The sequence below is a fragment of the Salmo trutta genome, chromosome 3 (genome assembly GCF_901001165.1).
Source record: "Salmo trutta chromosome 3, fSalTru1.1, whole genome shotgun sequence".
NCBI lineage: Eukaryota > Metazoa > Chordata > Actinopteri > Salmoniformes > Salmonidae > Salmo > Salmo trutta.
Genome location: NC_042959.1, coordinates 73,482,689 through 73,504,757, shown reverse-complemented (window position 1 = coordinate 73,504,757; position 22,069 = coordinate 73,482,689). Strand labels below are relative to the sequence as shown.

The 22,069-nt window shown below is 44.3% G+C and overlaps 1 protein-coding gene across 1 annotated transcript in view; it reads left to right on the top strand.

Annotated features, from left to right (window-relative positions):
* Positions 1–18,196, top strand: part of LOC115165985 (glutamate receptor ionotropic, NMDA 2D) — a 47,629-nt gene extending 29,433 nt beyond the window's left edge. Inside the window, exons 6-8 of the mRNA XM_029719569.1 lie at positions 16,566–16,771; positions 17,592–17,757; positions 18,182–18,196. Of these exons, the coding sequence (XP_029575429.1) occupies positions 16,566–16,771; positions 17,592–17,757; positions 18,182–18,196 (387 nt within the window). The remainder of the gene's footprint in view (positions 1–16,565; positions 16,772–17,591; positions 17,758–18,181) is intronic.
* The last annotated feature ends 3,873 nt before the right edge of the window (positions 18,197–22,069 follow it).

Sequence of the window (22,069 nt, the reverse complement as noted above, 5' to 3'; positions counted from 1 at the left end):
ATGACAGGTTTCCATAGGTACATCTAGCCTTAACCTGTATTAGAGGTGTTAGCCATGACAGGTTTCCATAGATACATCTAGCCTCAACCTGTATTAGAGGTGTTAGCCATGACAGGTTTCCATAGGTACATCTAGCCTAAACCTATATTAGAGGTGTTAGCCATGACAAGTTTCCATAGATACATCTAGCCTCAACCTGTATTAGAGGTGTTAGCCATGACAGGTTTCCATAGGTACATCTAGCCTCAACCTGTATTAGAGGTGTTAGCCATGACAGGATTCCATAGGTACATCTAGCCTCAACCTATATTAGAGGTGTTAGCCATGACAGGTTTCCATAGGTACATCTAGCCTCAACCTGTATTAGAGGTGTTAGCCATGACAGGATTCCATAGATACATCTAGCCTCAACCTATATTAGAGGTGTTAGCCATGACAGGTTTCCATAGGTACATCTAGCCTCAACCTATATTAGAGGTGTTAGCCATGACAGGTTTCCATAGGTACATCTAGCCTCAACCTGTATTAGAGGTGTTAGCCATGACAGGATTCCATAGGTACATCTAGCCTCAACCTATATTAGAGGTGTTAGCCATGACAGGTTTCCATAGGTACATCTAGCCTCAACCTGTATTAGAGGTGTTAGCCATGACAGGTTTCCATAGGTACATCTAGCCTCAACCTATATTAGAGGTGTTAGCCATGACAGGTTTCCATAGGTACATCTAGCCTCAACCTGTATTAGAGGTGTTAGCCATGACAGGATTCAATAGGTACATCTAGCCTCAACCTGTATTAGAGGTGTTAGCCTTGGCAGGATTCCATAGGTACATCTAGCCTCAACCTGTATTAGAGGTGTTAGCCATGACAGGTTTCCATAGGTACATCTAGCCTCAACCTGTATTAGAGGTATTAGCCATGACAGGTTTCCATAGGTACATCTAGCCTCAACCTATATTAGAGATGTTAGCCATGACAGGTTTCCATAGGTACATCTAGTCTCAACCTATATTAGAGGTGTTAGCCATGACAGGTTTCCATAGGTACATCTAGCCTCAACCTGTATTAGAGGTGTTAGCCATGACAGGTTTCCATAGGTACATCTAGCCTCAACCTATATTAGAGGTGTTAGCCATGACAGGTTTCCATAGGTACATCTAGCCTCAACCTATATGAGAGGTGTTAGCCATGACAGGTTTCCATAGGTACATCTAGCCTCAACCTGTATTAGAGGTGTTAGCCATGACAGGTTTCCATAGGTACATCTAGCCTCAACCTATATTAGAGGTGTTAGCCATGACAGGTTTCCATAGGTACATCTAACCTCAACCTGTATTAGAGGTGTTAGCCATGACAGGTTTCCATAGGTACATCTAGCCTCAACCTGTATTAGAGGTGTTAGCGATGACAGGTTTCCATAGGTACATCTAGCCTCAACCTGTATTAGAGGTATTAGCCATGACAGGTTTCCATAGGTACATCTAGCCTCAACCTATATTAGAGGTGTTAGCCATGACAGGATTCCATAGGTACATCTAGCCTCAACTTATATTAGAGGTGTTAGCCATGACAGGTTTCCATAGGTACATCTAGCCTCAACCTGTATTAGAGGTGTTAGCCATGACAGGTTTCCATAGGTACATCTAGCCTCAACCTATATTAGAGGTGTTAACCATGACAGGTTTCCATAGATACATCTAGTCTCAACCTGTATTAGAGGTGTTAGCCATGACAGGTTTCCATAGGTACATCTAGCCTTAACCTGTATTAGAGGTGTTAGCCATGACAGGTTTCCATAGATACATCTAGCCTCAACCTGTATTAGAGGTGTTAGCCATGACAGGTTTCCATAGGTACATCTAGCCTCAACCTATATTAGAGGTGTTAGCCATGACAAGTTTCCATAGATACATCTCGCCTCAACCTGTATTAGAGGTGTTAGCCATGACAGGTTTCCATAGGTACATCTAGGCTCAACCTGTATTAGAGGTGTTAGCCATGACAGGTTTCCATAGGTACATCTAGCCTTAACCTGTATTAGAGGTGTTAGCCATGACAGGTTTCCATAGATACATCTAGCCTCAACCTGTATTAGAGGTGTTAGCCATGACAGATTTCCATAGGTACATCTAGCCTCAACCTATATTAGAGGTGTTAGCCATGACAAGTTTCCATAGGTACATCTCGCCTCAACCTGTATTAGAGGTGTTAGCCATGACAGGTTTCCATAGGTACATCTAGCCTCAACCTGTATTAGAGGTGTTAGCCATGACAGGATTCCATAGGTACATCTAGCCTCAACCTATATTAGAGGTGTTAGCCATGACAGGTTTCCATAGGTACATCTAGCCTCAACCTGTATTAGAGGTGTTAGCCATGGCAGGATTCCATAGATACATCTAGCCTCAACCTATATTAGAGGTGTTAGCCATGACAGGTTTCCATAGGTACATCTAGCCTCAACCTATATTAGAGGTGTTAGCCATGACAGGTTTCCATAGGTACATCTAGCCTCAACCTGTATTAGAGGTGTTAGCCATGACAGGATTCCATAGGTACATCTAGCCTCAACCTATATTAGAGGTGTTAGCCATGACAGGTTTCCATAGGTACATCTAGCCTCAACCTGTATTAGAGGTGTTAGCCATGACAGGTTTCCATAGGTACATCTAGCCTCAACCTATATTAGAGGTGTTAGCCATGACAGGTTTCCATAGGTACATCTAGCCTCAACCTGTATTAGAGGTGTTAGCCATGACAGGATTCAATAGGTACATCTAGCCTCAACCTGTATTAGAGGTGTTAGCCTTGGCAGGATTCCATAGGTACATTTAGCCTCAACCTGTATTAGAGGTGTTAGCCATGACAGGTTTCCATAGGTACATCTAGCCTCAACCTGTATTAGAGGTATTAGCCATGACAGGTTTCCATAGGTACATCTAGCCTCAACCTGTATTAGAGGTATTAGCCATGACAGGTTTCCATAGGTACATCTAGCCTCAACCTATATTAGAGGTGTTAGCCATGACAGGTTTCCATAGGTACATCTAGCCTCAACCTATATTAGAGGTGTTAGCCATGACAGGTTTCCATAGGTACATCTAGCCTCAACCTGTATTAGAGGTGTTAGCCATGACAGGTTTCCATAGGTACATCTAGCCTCAACCTATATTAGAGGTGTTAACCATGACAGGTTTCCATAGATACATCTAGCCTCAACCTGTATTAGAGGTGTTAGCCATGACAGGTTTCCATAGGTACATCTAGCCTCAACCTGTATTAGAGGTGTTAGCCATGACAGGTTTCCATAGGTACATCTAGCCTCAACCTATATTAGAGGTGTTAGCCATGACAGGTTTCCATAGGTACATCTAGCCTCAACCTATATGAGAGGTGTTAGCCATGACAGGTTTCCATAGGTACATCTAGCCTCAACCTATATTAGAGGTGTTAGCCATGACAGGTTTCCATAGGTACATCTAGCCTCAACCTGTATTAGAGGTGTTAGCCATGACAGGATTCCATAGGTACGTCTAGCCTCAACCTATATTAGAGGTGTTAGCCATGACAGGTTTCCATAGGTACATCTAGCCTCAACCTGTATTAGAGGTGTTAGCCATGACAGGTTTCCATAGGTACATCTAGCCTCAACCTATATTAGAGGTGTTAGCCATGACAGGTTTCCATAGGTACATCTAGCCTCAACCTGTATTAGAGGTGTTAGCCATGACAGGATTCAATAGGTACATCTAGCCTCAACCTGTATTAGAGGTGTTAGCCTTGGCAGGATTCCATAGGTACATCTAGCCTCAACCTGTATTAGACGTGTTAGCCATGACAGGTTTCCATAGGTACATCTAGCCTCAACCTGTATTAGAGGTATTAGCCATGACAGGTTTCCATAGGTACATCTAGCCTCAACCTGTATTAGAGGTATTAGCCATGACAGGTTTCCATAGGTACATCTAGCCTCAACCTATATTAGAGGTGTTAGCCATGACAGGTTTCCATAGGTACATCTAGCCTCAACTTACATTAGAGGTGTTAGCCATGACAGGTTTCCATAGGTACATCTAGCCTCAACCTGTATTAGAGGTGTTAGCCATGACAGGTTTCCATAGGTACATCTAGCCTCAACCTATATTAGAGGTGTTAACCATGACAGGTTTCCATAGATACATCTAGCCTCAACCTGTATTAGAGGTGTTAGCCATGACAGGTTTCCATAGGTACATCTAGCCTCAACCTGTATTAGAGGTGTTAGCCATGACAGGTTTCCATAGGTACATCTAGCCTCAACCTATATTAGAGGTGTTAGCCATGACAGGTTTCCATAGGTACATCTAGCCTCAACCTATATGAGAGGTGTTAGCCATGACAGGTTTCCATAGGTACATCTAGCCTCAACCTGTATTAGAGGTGTTAGCCATGACAGGTTTCCATAGGTACATCTAGCCTCAACCTGTATTAGAGGTGTTAGCCATGACAGGATTCCATAGGTACATCTAGCCTCAACCTGTATTACAGGTGTTAGCCATGACAGGTTTCCATAGGTACATCTAGCCTCAACCTATATTAGAGGTGTTAGCCATGACAGGTTTCCATAGGTACATCTAGCCTCAACCTGTATTAGAGGTGTTAGCCATGACAGGTTTCCATAGGTACATCTAGCCTTAACCTGTATTAGAGGTGTTAGCCATGACAGGTTTCCATAGATACATCTAGCCTCAACCTGTATTAGAGGTGTTAGCCATGACAGGTTTCCATAGGTACATCTAGCCTCAACCTATATTAGAGGTGTTAGCCATGCCAATTTTCCATAGATACATCTAGCCTCAACCTGTATTAGAGGTGTTAGCCATGACAGGTTTCCATAGGTACATCTAGCCTCAACCTGTATTAGAGGTGTTAGCCATGACAGGATTCCATAGGTACATCTAGCCTCAACCTGTATTAGAGGTGTTAGCCATGACAGGATTCCATAGGTACATCTAGCCTCAACCTATATTAGAGGTGTTAGCCATGACAGGTTTCCATAGGTACATCTAGCCTCAACCTGTATTAGAGGTGTTAGCCATGACAGGATTCCATAGATACATCTAGCCTCAACCTATATTAGAGGTGTTAGCCATGACAGGTTTCCATAGGTACATCTAGCCTCAACCTATATTAGAGGTGTTAGCCATGACAGGTTTCCATAGGTACATCTAGCCTCAACCTGTATTAGAGGTGTTAGCCATGACAGGATTCCATAGGTACATCTAGCCTCAACCTATATTAGAGGTGTTAGCCATGACATGTTTCCATAGGTACATCTAGCCTCAACCTGTATTAGAGGTGTTAGCCATGAAAGGTTTCCGTAGGTACATCTAGCCTCAACCTATATTAGAGGTGTTAGCCATGACAGGTTTCCATAGGTACATCTAGCCTCAACCTGTATTAGAGGTATTAGCCATGACAGGTTTCCATAGGTACATCTAGCCTCAACCTGTATTAGAGGTATTAGCCATGACAGGTTTCCATAGGTACATCTAGCCTCAACCTATATTAGAGGTGTTAGCCATGACAGGTTTCCATAGGTACATCTAGCCTCAACCTATATTAGAGGTGTTAGCCATGACAGGTTTCCATAGGTACATCTAGCCTCAACCTGTATTAGAGGTGTTAGCCATGACAGGTTTCCATAGGTACATCTAGCCTCAACCTATATTAGAGGTGTTAACCATGACAGGTTTCCATAGATACATCTAGCCTCAACCTGTATTAGAGGTGTTAGCCATGACAGGTTTCCATAGGTACATCTAGCCTCAACCTGTATTAGAGGTGTTAGCCATGACAGGTTTCCATAGGTACATCTAGCCTCAACCTATATTAGAGGTGTTAGCCATGACAGGTTTCCATAGGTACATCTAGCCTCAACCTATATGAGAGGTGTTAGCCATGACAGGTTTCCATAGGTACATCTAGCCTCAACCTATATTAGAGGTGTTAGCCATGACAGGTTTCCATAGGTACATCTAGCCTCAACCTGTATTAGAGGTGTTAGCCATGACAGGATTCCATAGGTACATCTAGCCTCAACCTATATTAGAGGTGTTAGCCATGACAGGTTTCCATAGGTACATCTAGCCTCAACCTGTATTAGAGGTGTTAGCCATGACAGGTTTCCATAGGTACATCTAGCCTCAACCTATATTAGAGGTGTTAGCCATGACAGGTTTCCATAGGTACATCTAGCCTCAACCTGTATTAGAGGTGTTAGCCATGACAGGATTCAATAGGTACATCTAGCCTCAACCTGTATTAGAGGTGTTAGCCTTGGCAGGATTCCATAGGTACATCTAGCCTCAACCTGTATTAGAGGTGTTAGCCATGACAGGTTTCCATAGGTACATCTAGCCTCAACCTGTATTAGAGGTATTAGCCATGACAGGTTTCCATAGGTACATCTAGCCTCAACCTGTATTAGAGGTATTAGCCATGACAGGTTTCCATAGGTACATCTAGCCTCAACCTATATTAGAGGTGTTAGCCATGACAGGTTTCCATAGGTACATCTAGCCTCAACCTATATTAGAGGTGTTAGCCATGACAGGTTTCCATAGGTACATCTAGCCTCAACCTGTATTAGAGGTGTTAGCCATGACAGGTTTCCATAGGTACATCTAGCCTCAACCTATATTAGAGGTGTTAACCATGACAGGTTTCCATAGATACATCTAGCCTCAACCTGTATTAGAGGTGTTAGCCATGACAGGTTTCCATAGGTACATCTAGCCTCAACCTGTATTAGAGGTGTTAGCCATGACAGGTTTCCATAGGTACATCTAGCCTCAACCTATATTAGAGGTGTTAGCCATGACAGGTTTCCATAGGTACATCTAGCCTCAACCTATATGAGAGGTGTTAGCCATGACAGGTTTCCATAGGTACATCTAGCCTCAACCTGTATTAGAGGTGTTAGCCATGACAGGTTTCCATAGGTACATCTAGCCTCAACCTGTATTAGAGGTGTTAGCCATGACAGGATTCCATAGGTACATCTAGCCTCAACCTGTATTACAGGTGTTAGCCATGACAGGTTTCCATAGGTACATCTAGCCTCAACCTATATTAGAGGTGTTAGCCATGACAGGTTTCCATAGGTACATCTAGCCTCAACCTGTATTAGAGGTGTTAGCCATGACAGGTTTCCATAGGTACATCTAGCCTCAACCTGTATTAGAGGTGTTAGCGATGACAGGTTTCCATAGCTACATCTAGCCTCAACCTGTATTAGAGGTATTAGCCATGACAGGTTTCCATAGGTACATCTAGCCTCAACCTGTATTAGAGGTATTAGCCATGACAGGTTTCCTTAGGTACATCTAGTCTCAACCTATATTAGAGGTGTTAGCCATGACAGGTTTCCATAGGTACATCTAGCCTCAACCTATATTAGAGGTGATAGCCATGACAGGTTTCCATAGGTACATCTAGCCTCAACCTGTATTAGAGGTGTTAGCCATGACAGGTTTCCATAGGTACATCTAGACTCAACCTATATTAGAGGTGTTAACCATGACAGGTTTCCATAGATACATCTAGCCTCAACCTGTATTAGAGGTGTTAGCCATGACAGGTTTCCATAGGTACATCTAGCCTTAACCTGTATTAGCGGTGTTAGCCATGACAGGTTTCCATAGGTACATCTAGCCTTAACCTGTATTAGAGGTGTTAGCCATGACAGGTTTCCATAGATACATCTAGCCTCAACCTGTATTAGAGGTGTTAGCCATGACAGGTTTCCATAGGTACATCTAGCCTCAACCTATATTAGAGGTGTTAGCCATGCCAATTTTCCATAGATACATCTAGCCTCAACCTGTATTAGAGGTGTTAGCCATGACAGGTTTCCATAGGTACATCTAGCCTCAACCTGTATTAGAGGTGTTAGCCATGACAGGTTTCCATAGGTACATCTAGCCTCAACCTGTATTAGAGGTGTTAGCCATGACAGGATTCCATAGGTACATCTAGCCTCAACCTATATTAGAGGTGTTAGCCATGACAGGTTTCCATAGGTACATCTAGCCTCAACCTGTATTAGAGGTGTTAGCCATGACAGGATTCCATAGATACATCTAGCCTCAACCTATATTAGAGGTGTTAGCCATGACAGGTTTCCATAGGTACATCTAGCCTCAACCTATATTAGAGGTGTTAGCCATGACAGGTTTCCATAGGTACATCTAGCCTCAACCTGTATTAGAGGTGTTAGCCATGACAGGATTCCATAGGTACATCTAGCCTCAACCTATATTAGAGGTGTTAGCCATGACATGTTTCCATAGGTACATCTAGCCTCAACCTGTATTAGAGGTGTTAGCCATGACAGGTTTCCGTAGGTACATCTAGCCTCAACCTATATTAGAGGTGTTAGCCATGACAGGTTTCCATAGGTACATCTAGCCTCAACCTGTATTAGAGGTATTAGCCATGACAGGTTTCCATAGGTACATCTAGCCTCAACCTGTATTAGAGTTATTAGCCATGACAGGTTTCCATAGGTACATCTAGCCTCAACCTATATTAGAGGTGTTAGCCATGACAGGTTTCCATAGGTACATCTAGCCTCAACCTATATTAGAGGTGTTAGCCATGACAGGTTTCCATAGGTACATCTAGCCTCAACCTATATGAGAGGTGTTAGCCATGACAGGTTTCCATAGGTACATCTAGCCTCAACCTGTATTTGAGGTGTTAGCCATGACAGGTTTCCATAGGTACATCTAGCCTCAACCTGTATTAGAGGTGTTAGCCATGACAGGATTCCATAGGTACATCTAGCCTCAACCTGTATTACAGGTGTTAGCCATGACAGGTTTCCATAGGTACATCTAGTCTCAACCTATATTAGAGGTGTTAGCCATGACAGGTTTCCATAGGTACATCTAGCCTCAACCTGCATTAGAGGTGTTAGCCATGACAGGTTTCCATAGGTACATCTAGCCTCAACCTGTATTAGAGGTGTTAGCGATGACAGGTTTCCATAGGTACATCTAGCCTCAACCTGTATTAGAGGTATTAGCCATGACAGGTTTCCATAGGTACATCTAGCCTCAACCTGTATTAGAGGTATTAGCCATGACAGGTTTCCTTAGGTACATCTAGTCTCAACCTATATTAGAGGTGTTAGCCATGACAGGTTTCCATAGGTACATCTAGCCTCAACCTATATTAGAGGTGTTAGCCATGACAGGTTTCCATAGGTACATCTAGCCTCAACCTGTATTAGAGGTGTTAGCCATGACAGGTTTCCATAGGTACATCTAGCCTCAACCTATATTAGAGGTGTTAACCATGACAGGTTTCCATAGATACATCTAGCCTCAACCTGTATTAGAGGTGTTAGCCATGACAGGTTTCCATAGGTACATCTAGCCTTAACCTGTATTAGAGGTGTTAGCCATGACAGGTTTCCATAGATACATCTAGCCTCAACCTGTATTAGAGGTGTTAGCCATGACAGGTTTCCATAGGTACATCTAGCCTCAACCTATATTAGAGGTGTTAGCCATGCCAATTTTCCATAGATACATCTAGCCTCAACCTGTATTAGAGGTGTTAGCCATGACAGGTTTCCATAGGTACATCTAGCCTCAACCTGTATTAGAGGTGTTAGCCATGACAGGATTCCATAGGTACATCTAGCCTCAACCTGTATTAGAGGTGTTAGCCATGACAGGTTTCCATAGGTACATCTAGCCTCAACCTATATTAGAGGTGTTAGCCATGACAGGTTTCCATAGGTACATCTAGCCTCAACCTGTATTAGAGGTGTTAGCCATGACAGGTTTCCATAGGTACATCTAGCCTCAACCTATATTAGAGGTGTTAGCTATGACAGGTTTCCATAGGTACATCTAGCCTCAACCTATATTAGAGGTGTTAGCCATGACAGGTTTCCATAGGTACATCTAGCCTCAACCTGTATTAGAGGTGTTAGCCATGACAGGATTCCATAGGTACATCTAGCCTCAACCTATATTAGAGGTGTTAGCCATGACAGGTTTCCATAGGTACATCTAGCCTCAACCTGTATTAGAGGTGTTAGCCATGACAGGTTTCCATAGGTACATCTAGCCTCAACCTATATTAGAGGTGTTAGCCATGACAGGTTTCCATAGGTACATCTAGCCTCAACCTGTATTAGAGGTGTTAGCCATGACAGGATTCAATAGGTACATCTAGCCTCAACCTGTATTAGAGGTGTTAGCCTTGGCAGGATTCCATAGGTACATCTAGCCTCAACCTGTATTAGAGGTGTTAGCCATGACAGGTTTCCATAGGTACATCTAGCCTCAACCTATATTAGAGGTGTTAGCCATGACAGGTTTCCATAGGTACATCTAGCCTCAACCTATATTAGAGGTGTTAGCCATGACAGGTTTCCATAGGTACATCTAGCCTCAACCTGTATTAGAGGTGTTAGCCATGACAGGTTTCCATAGGTACATCTAGCCTCAACCTATATTAGAGGTGTTAGCCATGACAGGTTTCCATAGGTACATCTAGCCTCAACCTGTATTAGAGGTGTTAGCCATGACAGGTTTCCATAGGTACATCTAGCCTCAACCTGTATTAGAGGTGTTAGCCATGACAGGATTCCATAGACATCTAGCCTCAACCTGTATTAGAGGTGTTAGCCATGACAGGTTTGGTACATCTAGCCTCAACCTGTATTAGAGGTGTTAGCCATGACAGGATTCCATAGGTACATCTAGCCTCAACCTGTATTAGAGGTGTTAGCCATGACAGGTTTCCATAGGTACATCTAGCCTCAACCTGTATTAGAGGTGTTAGCCATGACAGGATTCCATAGACATCTAGCCTCAACCTGTATTAGAGGTGTTAGCCATGACAGGTTTGGTACATCTAGCCTCAACCTGTATTAGAGGTGTTAGCCATGACAGGATTCCATAGGTACATCTAGCCTCAACCTGTATTAGAGGTGTTAGCCATGACAGGTTTCCATAGGTACATCTAGCCTCAACCTGTATCAGAGGTGTTAGCCATGACAGGATTCCATAGGTACATCTAGCCTCAACCTATATTAGAGGTGTTAGCCATGACAGGTTTCCATAGGTACATCTAGCCTCAACCTGTATTAGAGGTGTTAGCCATGACAGGATTCCATAGATACATCAAGTCTCAACCTATATTAGAGGTGTTAGCCATGACAGGTTTCCATAGGTACATCTAGCCTCAACCTGTATCAGAGGTGTTAGCCATGACAGGATTCCATAGGTACATCTAGCCTCAACCTATATTAGAGGTGTTAGCCATGACAGGTTTCCATAGGTACATCTAGCCTCAACCTGTATTAGAGGTGTTAGCCATGACAGGATTCCATAGATACATCAAGTCTCAACCTATATTAGAGGTGTTAGCCATGACAGGTTTCCATAGGTACATCTAGCCTCAACCTATATTAGAGGTGTTAGCCATGACAGGTTTCCATAGGTACATCTAGCCTCAACCTGTATTAGAGGTTTTAGCCATGACAGGTTTCCATAGGTACATCTAGCCTTAACCTGTATTAGAGGTGTTAGCCATGACAGGTTTCCATAGGTACATCTAGCCTCAACCTGTACTAGAGGTGTTAGCCATGACAGGTTTCCATAGGTACATCTAGCCTCAACCTATATTAGAGGTGTTAGCCATGACAGGTTTCCATAGGTACATCTAGCCTCAACCTATATTAGAGGTGTTAGCCATGACAGGATTCCATAGATACATCTAGCTTCCTGCTGCTCAGCAGACAGGAGCTAAATAACAATGTAGTCTACATGTAATGATGCAAACCTACAGTACATGTGTTCTACAGCCTCTCTGTTCTCCTTCCTGGTTGGTTGGTTGGATGGTTGATTGATTGGTTGGTTGGTAGGTTGGGCTGGTTTAAAGGGCAGACAACAGCGTGTTGAGCCGTGGCCTGTGTGTGGTGTTAGAAGGAAAACACCTGAGCAGGACGTGAGAGAACATAAAAGACAACTAGCCTGACATGACTCTGACTGCTTTGCCTCATTAGCATCTGCCTCCTGGAGCTAGCGTAGCTGCGCCGTGCCCTGGGGTGTGTGTGTGTGTGTGTGTGTGCCTGCGTAGCCCACTACATCGCTCCTGACATGTCATGCATATTTTATAAAGCTGTGTTTTGTTCAGAAACCCATAATACCAGCCCCTGTCACCTGTTGGAGATGTGCTGTGTGCCTTTTTCTGTTTAATACTGCAGGGTTTTACCGCTGTCACTATCAGTGTAGAGGGAGACGCTCAGAATGCTCTTTGTTAAACAAACACACCTCCTTCCATCCATCCCACACATCTACATTCCACCACACACACACACACACACACACACACACACACACACACACACACACACACACACACACACACACACACACACACACACACACACACACACATGCACAGACACACATGCACAGACACACACACACACACACACACACACACACACACACACACACACACACACACACATACACAGTGGTGGATCTCAGCCGCCTGCTGATTGTAACAGTCCACCAGAGTCCAGGTTCAGGGTGTTGTAACATGCTGACTTCTGCCATTTCCTTTGAAACCCTTTCAATTAGGAGCTCTGCACTGCCCCTCAGTCTTAGAGCAAACCCAGAATAAGACACACACACACACACACACACACAGACACACACACATACACACACACAGACAGACCCACATACAGACCCACACACACACACATATTCCTATGTTCCTACATACTGTATACATACACACTTATAGTACGCACACACACACACATCACACACACACCACACCCACACATACACACACCACGCACATATACACACATACACACCACACAAACACATACACACACCACACGTACACACATATACACACATATATTCCTACATACATACACACTTTAAGGATGCACAAACACGCACATTCACACACAAAGCGGATAAGACACCTCTATATGCCTATTCTGCACATCCACGCTGTTGGCTCTCACTGAATATTTAATGTTCTCTTTACAATAACTGCACCATTACCTAGAACCCGGGAGGGGAGCGCCCAGCTCCGGCTTAGAACACAGAAACACTGCAGAACACCGCTAAACATTACCCAGCACTAACACTGCTCTCCTGTCCTCTGTGGGAGCAACACTGCTAAACATTACCCAGCACTAACACTGCTCTCCTGTCCTCTGTGGGAGAAACACTGCTAAACATTACCCAGCACTAACACTGCTCTCCTGTCCTCTGTGGGAGCAACACTGCTAAACATTACCCAGCACTAACACTGCTCTCCTGTCCTCTGTGGGAGCAACACTGCTAAACATTACCCAGCACTAACACTGCTCTCCTGTCCTCTGTGGGAGCAACACTGCTAAACATTACCCAGCACTAACACTGCTCTCCTGTCCTCTGTGGGAGCAACACTGCTAAACATTACCCAGCACTAACACTGCTCTCCTGTCCTCTGTGGGAGCAACACTGCTAAACATTACCCAGCACTAACACTGCTCTCCTGTCCTCTGTGGGAGCAACACTGCTAAACATTACCCAGCACTAACACTGCTCTCCTGTCCTCTGTGGGAGCAACACTGCTAAACATTACCCAGCACTAACACTGCTCTCCTGTCCTCTGTGGGAGCAACACTGCTAAACATTACCCAGCACTAACACTGCTCTCCTGTCCTCTGTGGGAGCAACACTGCTAAACTTTACCCAGCACTAACACTGCTCTCCTGTCCTCTGTGGGAGCAACACTGCTAAACATTACCCAGCACTAACACTGCTCTCCTGTCCTCTGTGGGAGCAACACTGCTAAACATTACCCAGCACTAACACTGCTCTCCTGTCCTCTGTGGGAGCAACACTGCTAAACTTTACCCAGCACTAACACTGCTCTCCTGTCCTCTGTGGGAGCAACACTGCTAAACATTACCCAGCACTAACACTGCTCTCCTGTCCTCTGTGGGAGCAACACTGCTAAACATTACCCAGCACTAACACTGCTCTCCTGTCCTCTGTGGGAGCAACACTGCTAAACATTACCCAGCACTAACACTGCTCTCCTGTCCTCTGTGGGAGCAACACTGCTAAACATTACCCAGCACTAACACTGCTCTCCTGTCCTCTGTGGGAGCAACACTGCTAAACATTACCCAGCACTAACACTGCTCTCCTGTCCTCTGTGGGAGCAACACTGCTAGGCTAGCACAACAGCATTCACTATGGTACTGAACGTTGTTTAACATTATCAACAAACAAAAAAGCGCTGACAGCTTGTTTCTACTTAAGAAACACTGCACAAGGGGTTTTGAGTGTTGCTGAACATCGTTGAGCTCTTTTTTCCTTCAGAATCATATTTTATTTTAGACAGCATCTTTGGTTTGAATGTTTTCTCTATGTACACCTTCACAGAACAGTATTTCTTGGGAGCGTATAGGTTTTGTGGACGTTTAATTGTTTTCTCCTATTGAACTCAACCTTAATCTTTATATATCTGTCCTGCAGCTGATCTAGTGGCTGGTTTATGTAGTTAAAGTTATTCAGTCAGAACATCAGCTTGGTACGCTATATTCAATCCCAGGCTACAGTACTCCTTTTCCAGATCACTGGACTCAATAGTGGCAAGACAAAGACTTTAGATCTGTTGAAAGACCTCCGTCTGAAGGGAACACTGTTGTTCAGTTCTAGTGTGAAGTCTTCTTTATGTGTCTCTCATTGCTTACATTGAAATAACTCTTTATGGCTCTTTCTGTGTGGATTACCGCTATCCCAATACCCCTGGTTTGGCTGCTGTGTGTGTGTGTGTGTGTGTGTGTGTGTGTGTATGTGTGTGTGTGTGTGTGTCTGGTTGAGAGAATCCTGGGTCTGAATGTTCTCTTCCTGTCTTTTGACTGGCTGTTGACTGTCTGTTTCGTCTGAGGGGGATGTGGTTGAAATGCTGTCAGACCTGTTGTTTCTCTACTCACTGGTTCACATACAGTACTGTACAATATAATAAACTGGATGGCACACTCAGTGGCGATTTTAGCATGTAAATGTTGGTGGGGGAAAAATGTAATGTGGGATTTATGCCAGTAAAGCCACTACACAACACTAAACAATACATTAATTGCCCTATAACGGTGACAATCGGTGCCCACAAACTGTTAGGGCCTACATAAAGCTGTTCCAACAGCAGAGTCCAAACAGCAGTCCAAACACCTTACCACTGCTACACCTGGCTTTCAGCGGAGCCTTGTCTGGCAGCAAAACAGTTCATTCAGCCTCATTTACTGCCTTTTAAAAAAACATAGCTGATATTGCTGACTTGCTTAAACAAATGTGGTTTCTACTGACAATTGAGATGTACAGTACAAGCTATGGCATAAGGGGATGACAAGCGAATAAGAGGCAATCCGTAACTTCAGTTATGACATTAATGAGCGAGCTAGGATAGACATAGTCAATATAACTATTTGTTCAGCACTTTTGAAATGTACAGCATCAGAATTCAGAACATGGGCCGTTCTTACAGCGTTCTCCCTGTACACTAAGTCAGAACCGTAGGATAGCTCTTACAATATTCAATGATTATATTTCTCAAAAACAAGTTATTGGCTAGATATACACCACCAAGTCAGAACAGTAGGTGAAATGAATAGGTGAAAATAGACCAAATTATTAGGGTGAGGCACATGGGCCACTAACAACTTACTACACAACATACACTTAGTATTACTTTCTTAGCTACAGTATACATATCTCCCTGGCATATTACATCATTTATGCAGCAGCATACAATACATTTTTGGACTCACCTTGTTGTGCTGTGCTCACTTGAACAGGAAGGTGGCCCAGCGGCCTTTCGTGTGCAAATTTTGTCATCAAATTTTGTCATCAAAGTCTGTCATTCTCTGGATGCTTACAAAACAACTGGGAACTGGAAGAAAGGATTTGCCAGTAGATTGTCGACGTGATTCATGATGATGACTGCTACCTAAGATTTTGAAAGTATGATGTTGACATGATCAGTCCAATCAAAGCTACTGTACATATAATGTGATTTGACGTCATTTTATCTGTGGCCAATGACCTTGAGCCTTCTTGGATGGGCACTTCTAATGTAACTCTATGGCAGCACCCAAGGGGCTAAAATTTTCTAGCTCTAGACTTGGTGGTGACGTAGTGTTCCCATGAGTGACGGAACACTGAGCCAATAACAGCACAATGCTCCGTATTTTCTGCTGTCCCGCCCCACCACCACAGAAAGCACTGAGCTAGGCTGAAACACCTGCATTTTGGAGCTGCCTTACTCAAGAAAACAAAAAAGAGACCATGTTTGTATGTGGCTTTATTAACTCATTGATATATATTATTTTTAAATTGTTTGCAAACTGATATGTGACATGTATTTATGCCAAAATAACATGCAAACAGGAAAGCTGTGACTGATGTGACAGGGGTTAGATGATATGAGTGTGTTTGTGTGTGTCCTGTCTAACCCCCTCCCTTCTCTTTCCCCAGGTAGGGATGTGGGAGAACGGTAAGTTGGATTTGGTTTATCCAGCGTGGTCGCGTTACGGTCCGTTCCTCCAACCGCCTGATGGCGCCCAGCACCTGCGCGTGGTCACTCTGGAGGAACGTCCGTTTGTCATCGTGGAGCTGGCTGACGCCGCCTCCAACACCTGCATCAGAGACTCTGTACCCTGCCGACGACCCCTCAACGCCAGGTCAGAAGGCAGGGGTGACGGGTCAAATCAGACAATTATGTTCCTGTCCAATACACAATAAAATACATTCCTTACCCCGGGACACTTCATCAGGGGACTGTCCAGGGTCTTGGAGGACACAGTAAAATACGGGTCATCCCCATGTGACACACATACAGTACAGTGGCAACAAGACCCCCCTGGAGCCAAACACATCAGCAAAATGTAACTGTCGTTTTTCACAGATCGACCTTCATAGTATCATGTGTCTCCAGTGTAATGATCACGTGGTGTCAACATATGACATAATCACTTTCATGGTGTATTGAACACAAACAAATCACGTATTAACCCTCCACTCTCCACATAACCTCTCATCCTTCTCGATCGTGTAGTGGTGAGTGTGAGCCCAGATGGTATATAGGGTTATATGTGATTCAGTTGAAGATATATGGGGGTTGAATTGGACACGGACACAATAGAGCTGCAATAGAGATCCACGCCTCGCGGTTCACCACCTCTAGGAAGGATGAGAACAATTATCATGTGGCAGCACAATTTGACTCTCACTTAAAGGCATAATCCATAACTGGGATTTCCTGTATGGAGTATGGCCCTGACTGAGGAAGAGAGACATTCTTTGTCTTAAATATAACAACATCTTTAAATTTTATATATTTTCTCTCTCTCTCACTTTCTTTCATTCACTTACTCCGTCCTCTTTCTCTTTCTCTTTCTCTCTCTCTCTCTCTCTCTCTCTCTCTCTCTCTCTCTCTCTCTCTCTCTCTCTCTCTCTCTCTCCTCTCCTGCACCTCGTCTCCCTCTTCCTTCCTCCCGCCAGTATTCCTGTCCAGGATCCCCCAAAGAAACAGTGCTGTAAGGGCTTCTGCATCGACATCCTCAAACGATTGGCCAAGATCGTAGGTTTCACCTATGACCTCTACCTGGTGACCAATGGAAAGCACGGGAAGAAGATTGATGGAGTGTGGAACGGCATGATTGGAGAGGTCAGTAAAACATGAATGATTGATTAGACATTGATTAGACATAGGTAGGCTACAGTACGTAGTTCTTCTTGACCATAATAGTTGTTGGGAAAAGGTCAAAGCTACTTTCCACAGCAGCTGTCGCCAGAGAGGAGAGGAGCACTGAGACTTGGCACACTGCCTGCTGCCATTACAAATAACATTTCATTGATTGGATGGCTGATGATTGATGGATTAGAGTGAGGTCACGTGACTGTTCCTCTGGTTCAGAGGTCATGATTTATGGAAGTTAAGGACCTCGTAAGGTGTTTTTTCTTCTTGGTTGGAAGGTCAGGCTTGCTGTTTCTGTTTGTTTCACTGTTGTACAACTATAGCTCTGCATGAGAATGTACGTGTATGTAGCACTGCGCATGTGTTTGTGTTGTTCCTCAGTGTGTCTGTGTAGGTTGCTGTAGCTTAACTTAGTGTGTGTGTGTATGTTCAAGCGTTCCCTGGCCTATGCTGCTGCCTTCGGGGCAACCAGTTAAACGCTGGGTGTCACATCAGTCACAGGCAGAGTTATGGGCCCTTAACCACAGCCAGCACTCAGACATACATTGTTTATTACACACACACACACACACACACACACACACACACACACACACACACACACACACACACACGAACACACACACACACACACACAGAGAGAAGCACACATGCACACACACATAAATACTGTACATACACACAGGCACGCACTTACTCACTTACATTTTATTCATTTTGCAGGCGCTCTTATCCAGAGTGACTTAGTGACACACAGAACACAGAACACACAGAAGCACGGATGCACGCACGCAACATTGACAAGCATGTGCACACATGAACACGCACAGACATACAAAAAAAAATGTTATCTTTCTCTTTCGCCCTTTGTCTTCCTCATAGACACAGCCTGACACATGGTCACATGGTCACAGTCACAGACACCCCCTGGGCTTTACAGCTCTTTTTCTGGCAGGCCCTCTGAGAGCTAAACAGGGGGCTGTTGTTTCGGGAAAGTGTCCTGCACACACACACGCATAGTGAACACACACACACACACACACACACACACACACACACACACACACACACACACACACACACACACACACATACGTGAACACACACACACATGTACCAGCACACACACACACACATACCAGCACACACACACACACATACCGGCACACACACACACACGCACACACGCACGCACGCACGCACACACACACACACACACACACACACACACACACACACACACACACACACACACACACGCACACTGGCACATACTGGCACACACACACACACACACACACACACACACATATGTGAACACACACACACATGTACCAGCACACACACACACACATACCAGCACACACACACACACATACCGGCACACACACACACACACACACACACACACACACACGCACGCACGCACGCACACACACACACACACACACACACACACACACACTGGCACATACTGGCGCACACACACACACAAACACACACACACACACATACACACACACATACGTGAACACACACACACATACCAGCACACACACACACACACACACGCACACACACACACACACACACACACACACACACACACACACACACACACACACACACACACACATACCAGCACACACACAGGCACATACTGGCGCACACACACACACACACACACACACACACACACACACACACACACACACACACACACACACACACTGGCACATACTGGCACACACACACACACACACACACACATATGTGAACACACACACACATGTACCAGCACACACACACACACACATACCAGCACACACACACACACATACCGGCACACACACACACACACACACACACGCACGCACGCACGCACACACACACACACACACACACACACACTGGCACATACTGGCGCACACACACCCACAAACACACACACACACACATACACACACACATACGTGAACACACACACACATACCAGCACACACACACACGCACACACACACACACACACACACACACACACACACACACACACACACACACACACATACCAGCACACACACAGGCACATACTGGCGCACACACACACACACACACACACATACACATACACATACACATACATACCAGTACACACACACACACACACACACACACGGGCACATACACGCACACACACTGTGCGCGAGCGGGACAGGGGGTGATTTTTGGTGGAAGTGTCCCGCTGCACCTCCTCAGGTCCCGGGAACGCTGGTATAGCCTGGTTGTCATGGCAGCAAAAACAATCTCACACCCTACTTTACTTCTTTATGAACCAGGAACAATGGTGTCTATCCACCTATATTCACATGCAAATGGTGAAGTGCGTTTTATTTTCTCAGGCTAATTTCTGTCTTTTGATCAGATGTTTAAAAGCCTGCCGTTCTTTGATCAGGTAGCAAATCCAGAGACTTGACTGAGGGGAGTGTGTGTTGCTGCTCGCTCCCCCTTTTCTGCTGATTTACTCTGAAATGAGGAGGTGCCGTGTCTAATGCAGATTAACATTTCACTTATTCAATCAGCCGACACAGCAGTTTTCGATTTAGATGGGGGGGCTAACTCACTTTGTGTGATGAAGAGATGTGTAGGAGGAGACACGTGGCTGGTGTTTAAACTGTGTTGTAGCCCATTCAGCAGAGGTGCTAACCCATATCTAGGGTCTGACAGGTTATAGGTCAGGGATCATCAACTATATTCAGCCTCGGACCGATTTTTTCTTGAGCGGATGGTCGGGGGGCCGTAACAGAATTACAAATAATTTGTTGACTTGGGGGACCAAATAAAACCACCCGCGGGCCAAATTCAGGCCACGGGCCGCCAGTTGGGGAACCCTGTTATAGGTGTATGGACGAGGCGAAGGAGGATAGGGGTTGTTTTTAGACCTGTGTTATAATCTGTCTGTAGCCTCTATCTCTGTCTGTAGTTTCTCCTATAATAATGTGTAATGAGGCAGTGTACCCCTCTATCTCTCTGACTGTAGTTTATCCTATAATAATGTGTTATGAGGCCAGTGTACCCCTCTATCTCTCTGACTGTAGTTTATCCTATAATAATGTGTTATGAGGCCAGTGTACCCCTCTATCTCTCTGAATGTAGTTTCTCCTATAATAATGTGTTATGAGGCCAGTGTAACCCTCTAACTCTCTGAATGTAGTTTATCCAATAATAATGTATTATGAGGCCAGTGTACCCCTCTATCTCTCTGACTGTAATTTATCCTATAATAATGTGTTATGAGGCCAGTGTAACCCCCCTATCTCTCTGAATGTAGTTTATCCTATAATAATGTGTTATGAGGCCAGTGTACCCCTCTATCTCTCTGACTGTAGTTTCTCCTATAATAATGTGTTATGAGGCCAGTGTACCCCTCTATCTCTCTGACTGTAGTTTATCCTATAATAATGTGTTATGAGGCCAGTGTACCCCTCTATCTCTCTGAATGTAGTTTATCCCTATAATAAATGGTGAATTATGACGGCCAGTGTAAACCCCTCATAATCTCTCTGAACTGGAGTTTCTCTCCTACAATAATGTTTATGAGGCCAGTGTACCCCTCTATCTCTCTGACTGTAAGTTTATCCTATAATAATGATGTTATGTGGAGGCCAGTGGAAATACCCCTCTAGGTCTCTCTGAATGTAGTGTATCCTTATAATAATGTGTTATGAGGCCAGGTGTAAACCCCTCTAATCTCATCTGACCTGGTAGTTTAAGCCTGATAGATAATGTGTTATGAGGCCAGTGTACCCCTCTATCTCTCTGACTGTAGTTTATCCTATAATAATGTGTTATGAGGCCAGTGTACCCCTCTATCTCTCTGACTGTAGTTTATCCTATAATAATGTGTTATGAGGCCAGTGTAACCCCTCTATCTCTCTGAATGTAGTTTATCCTATAATAATGTGTTATGAGGCCAGTGTACCCCTCTATCTCTCTGACTGTAGTTTCTCCTATAATAATGTGTTATGAGGCCAGTGTAACCCTCTATCTCTCTGACTGTAGTTTCTCCTATAATAATGTGTTATGAGGCCAGTGTACCCCTCTATCTCTCTGACTGTAGTTTATCCTATAATAATGTGTTATGAGGCCAGTGTACCCCTCTATCTCTCTGAATGTAGTTTCTCCTATAATAATGTGTTATGAGGCCAGTGTAACCCTCTAACTCTCTGAATGTAGTTTATCCTATAATAATGTGTTATGAGGCCAGTGTACCCCTCTATCTCTC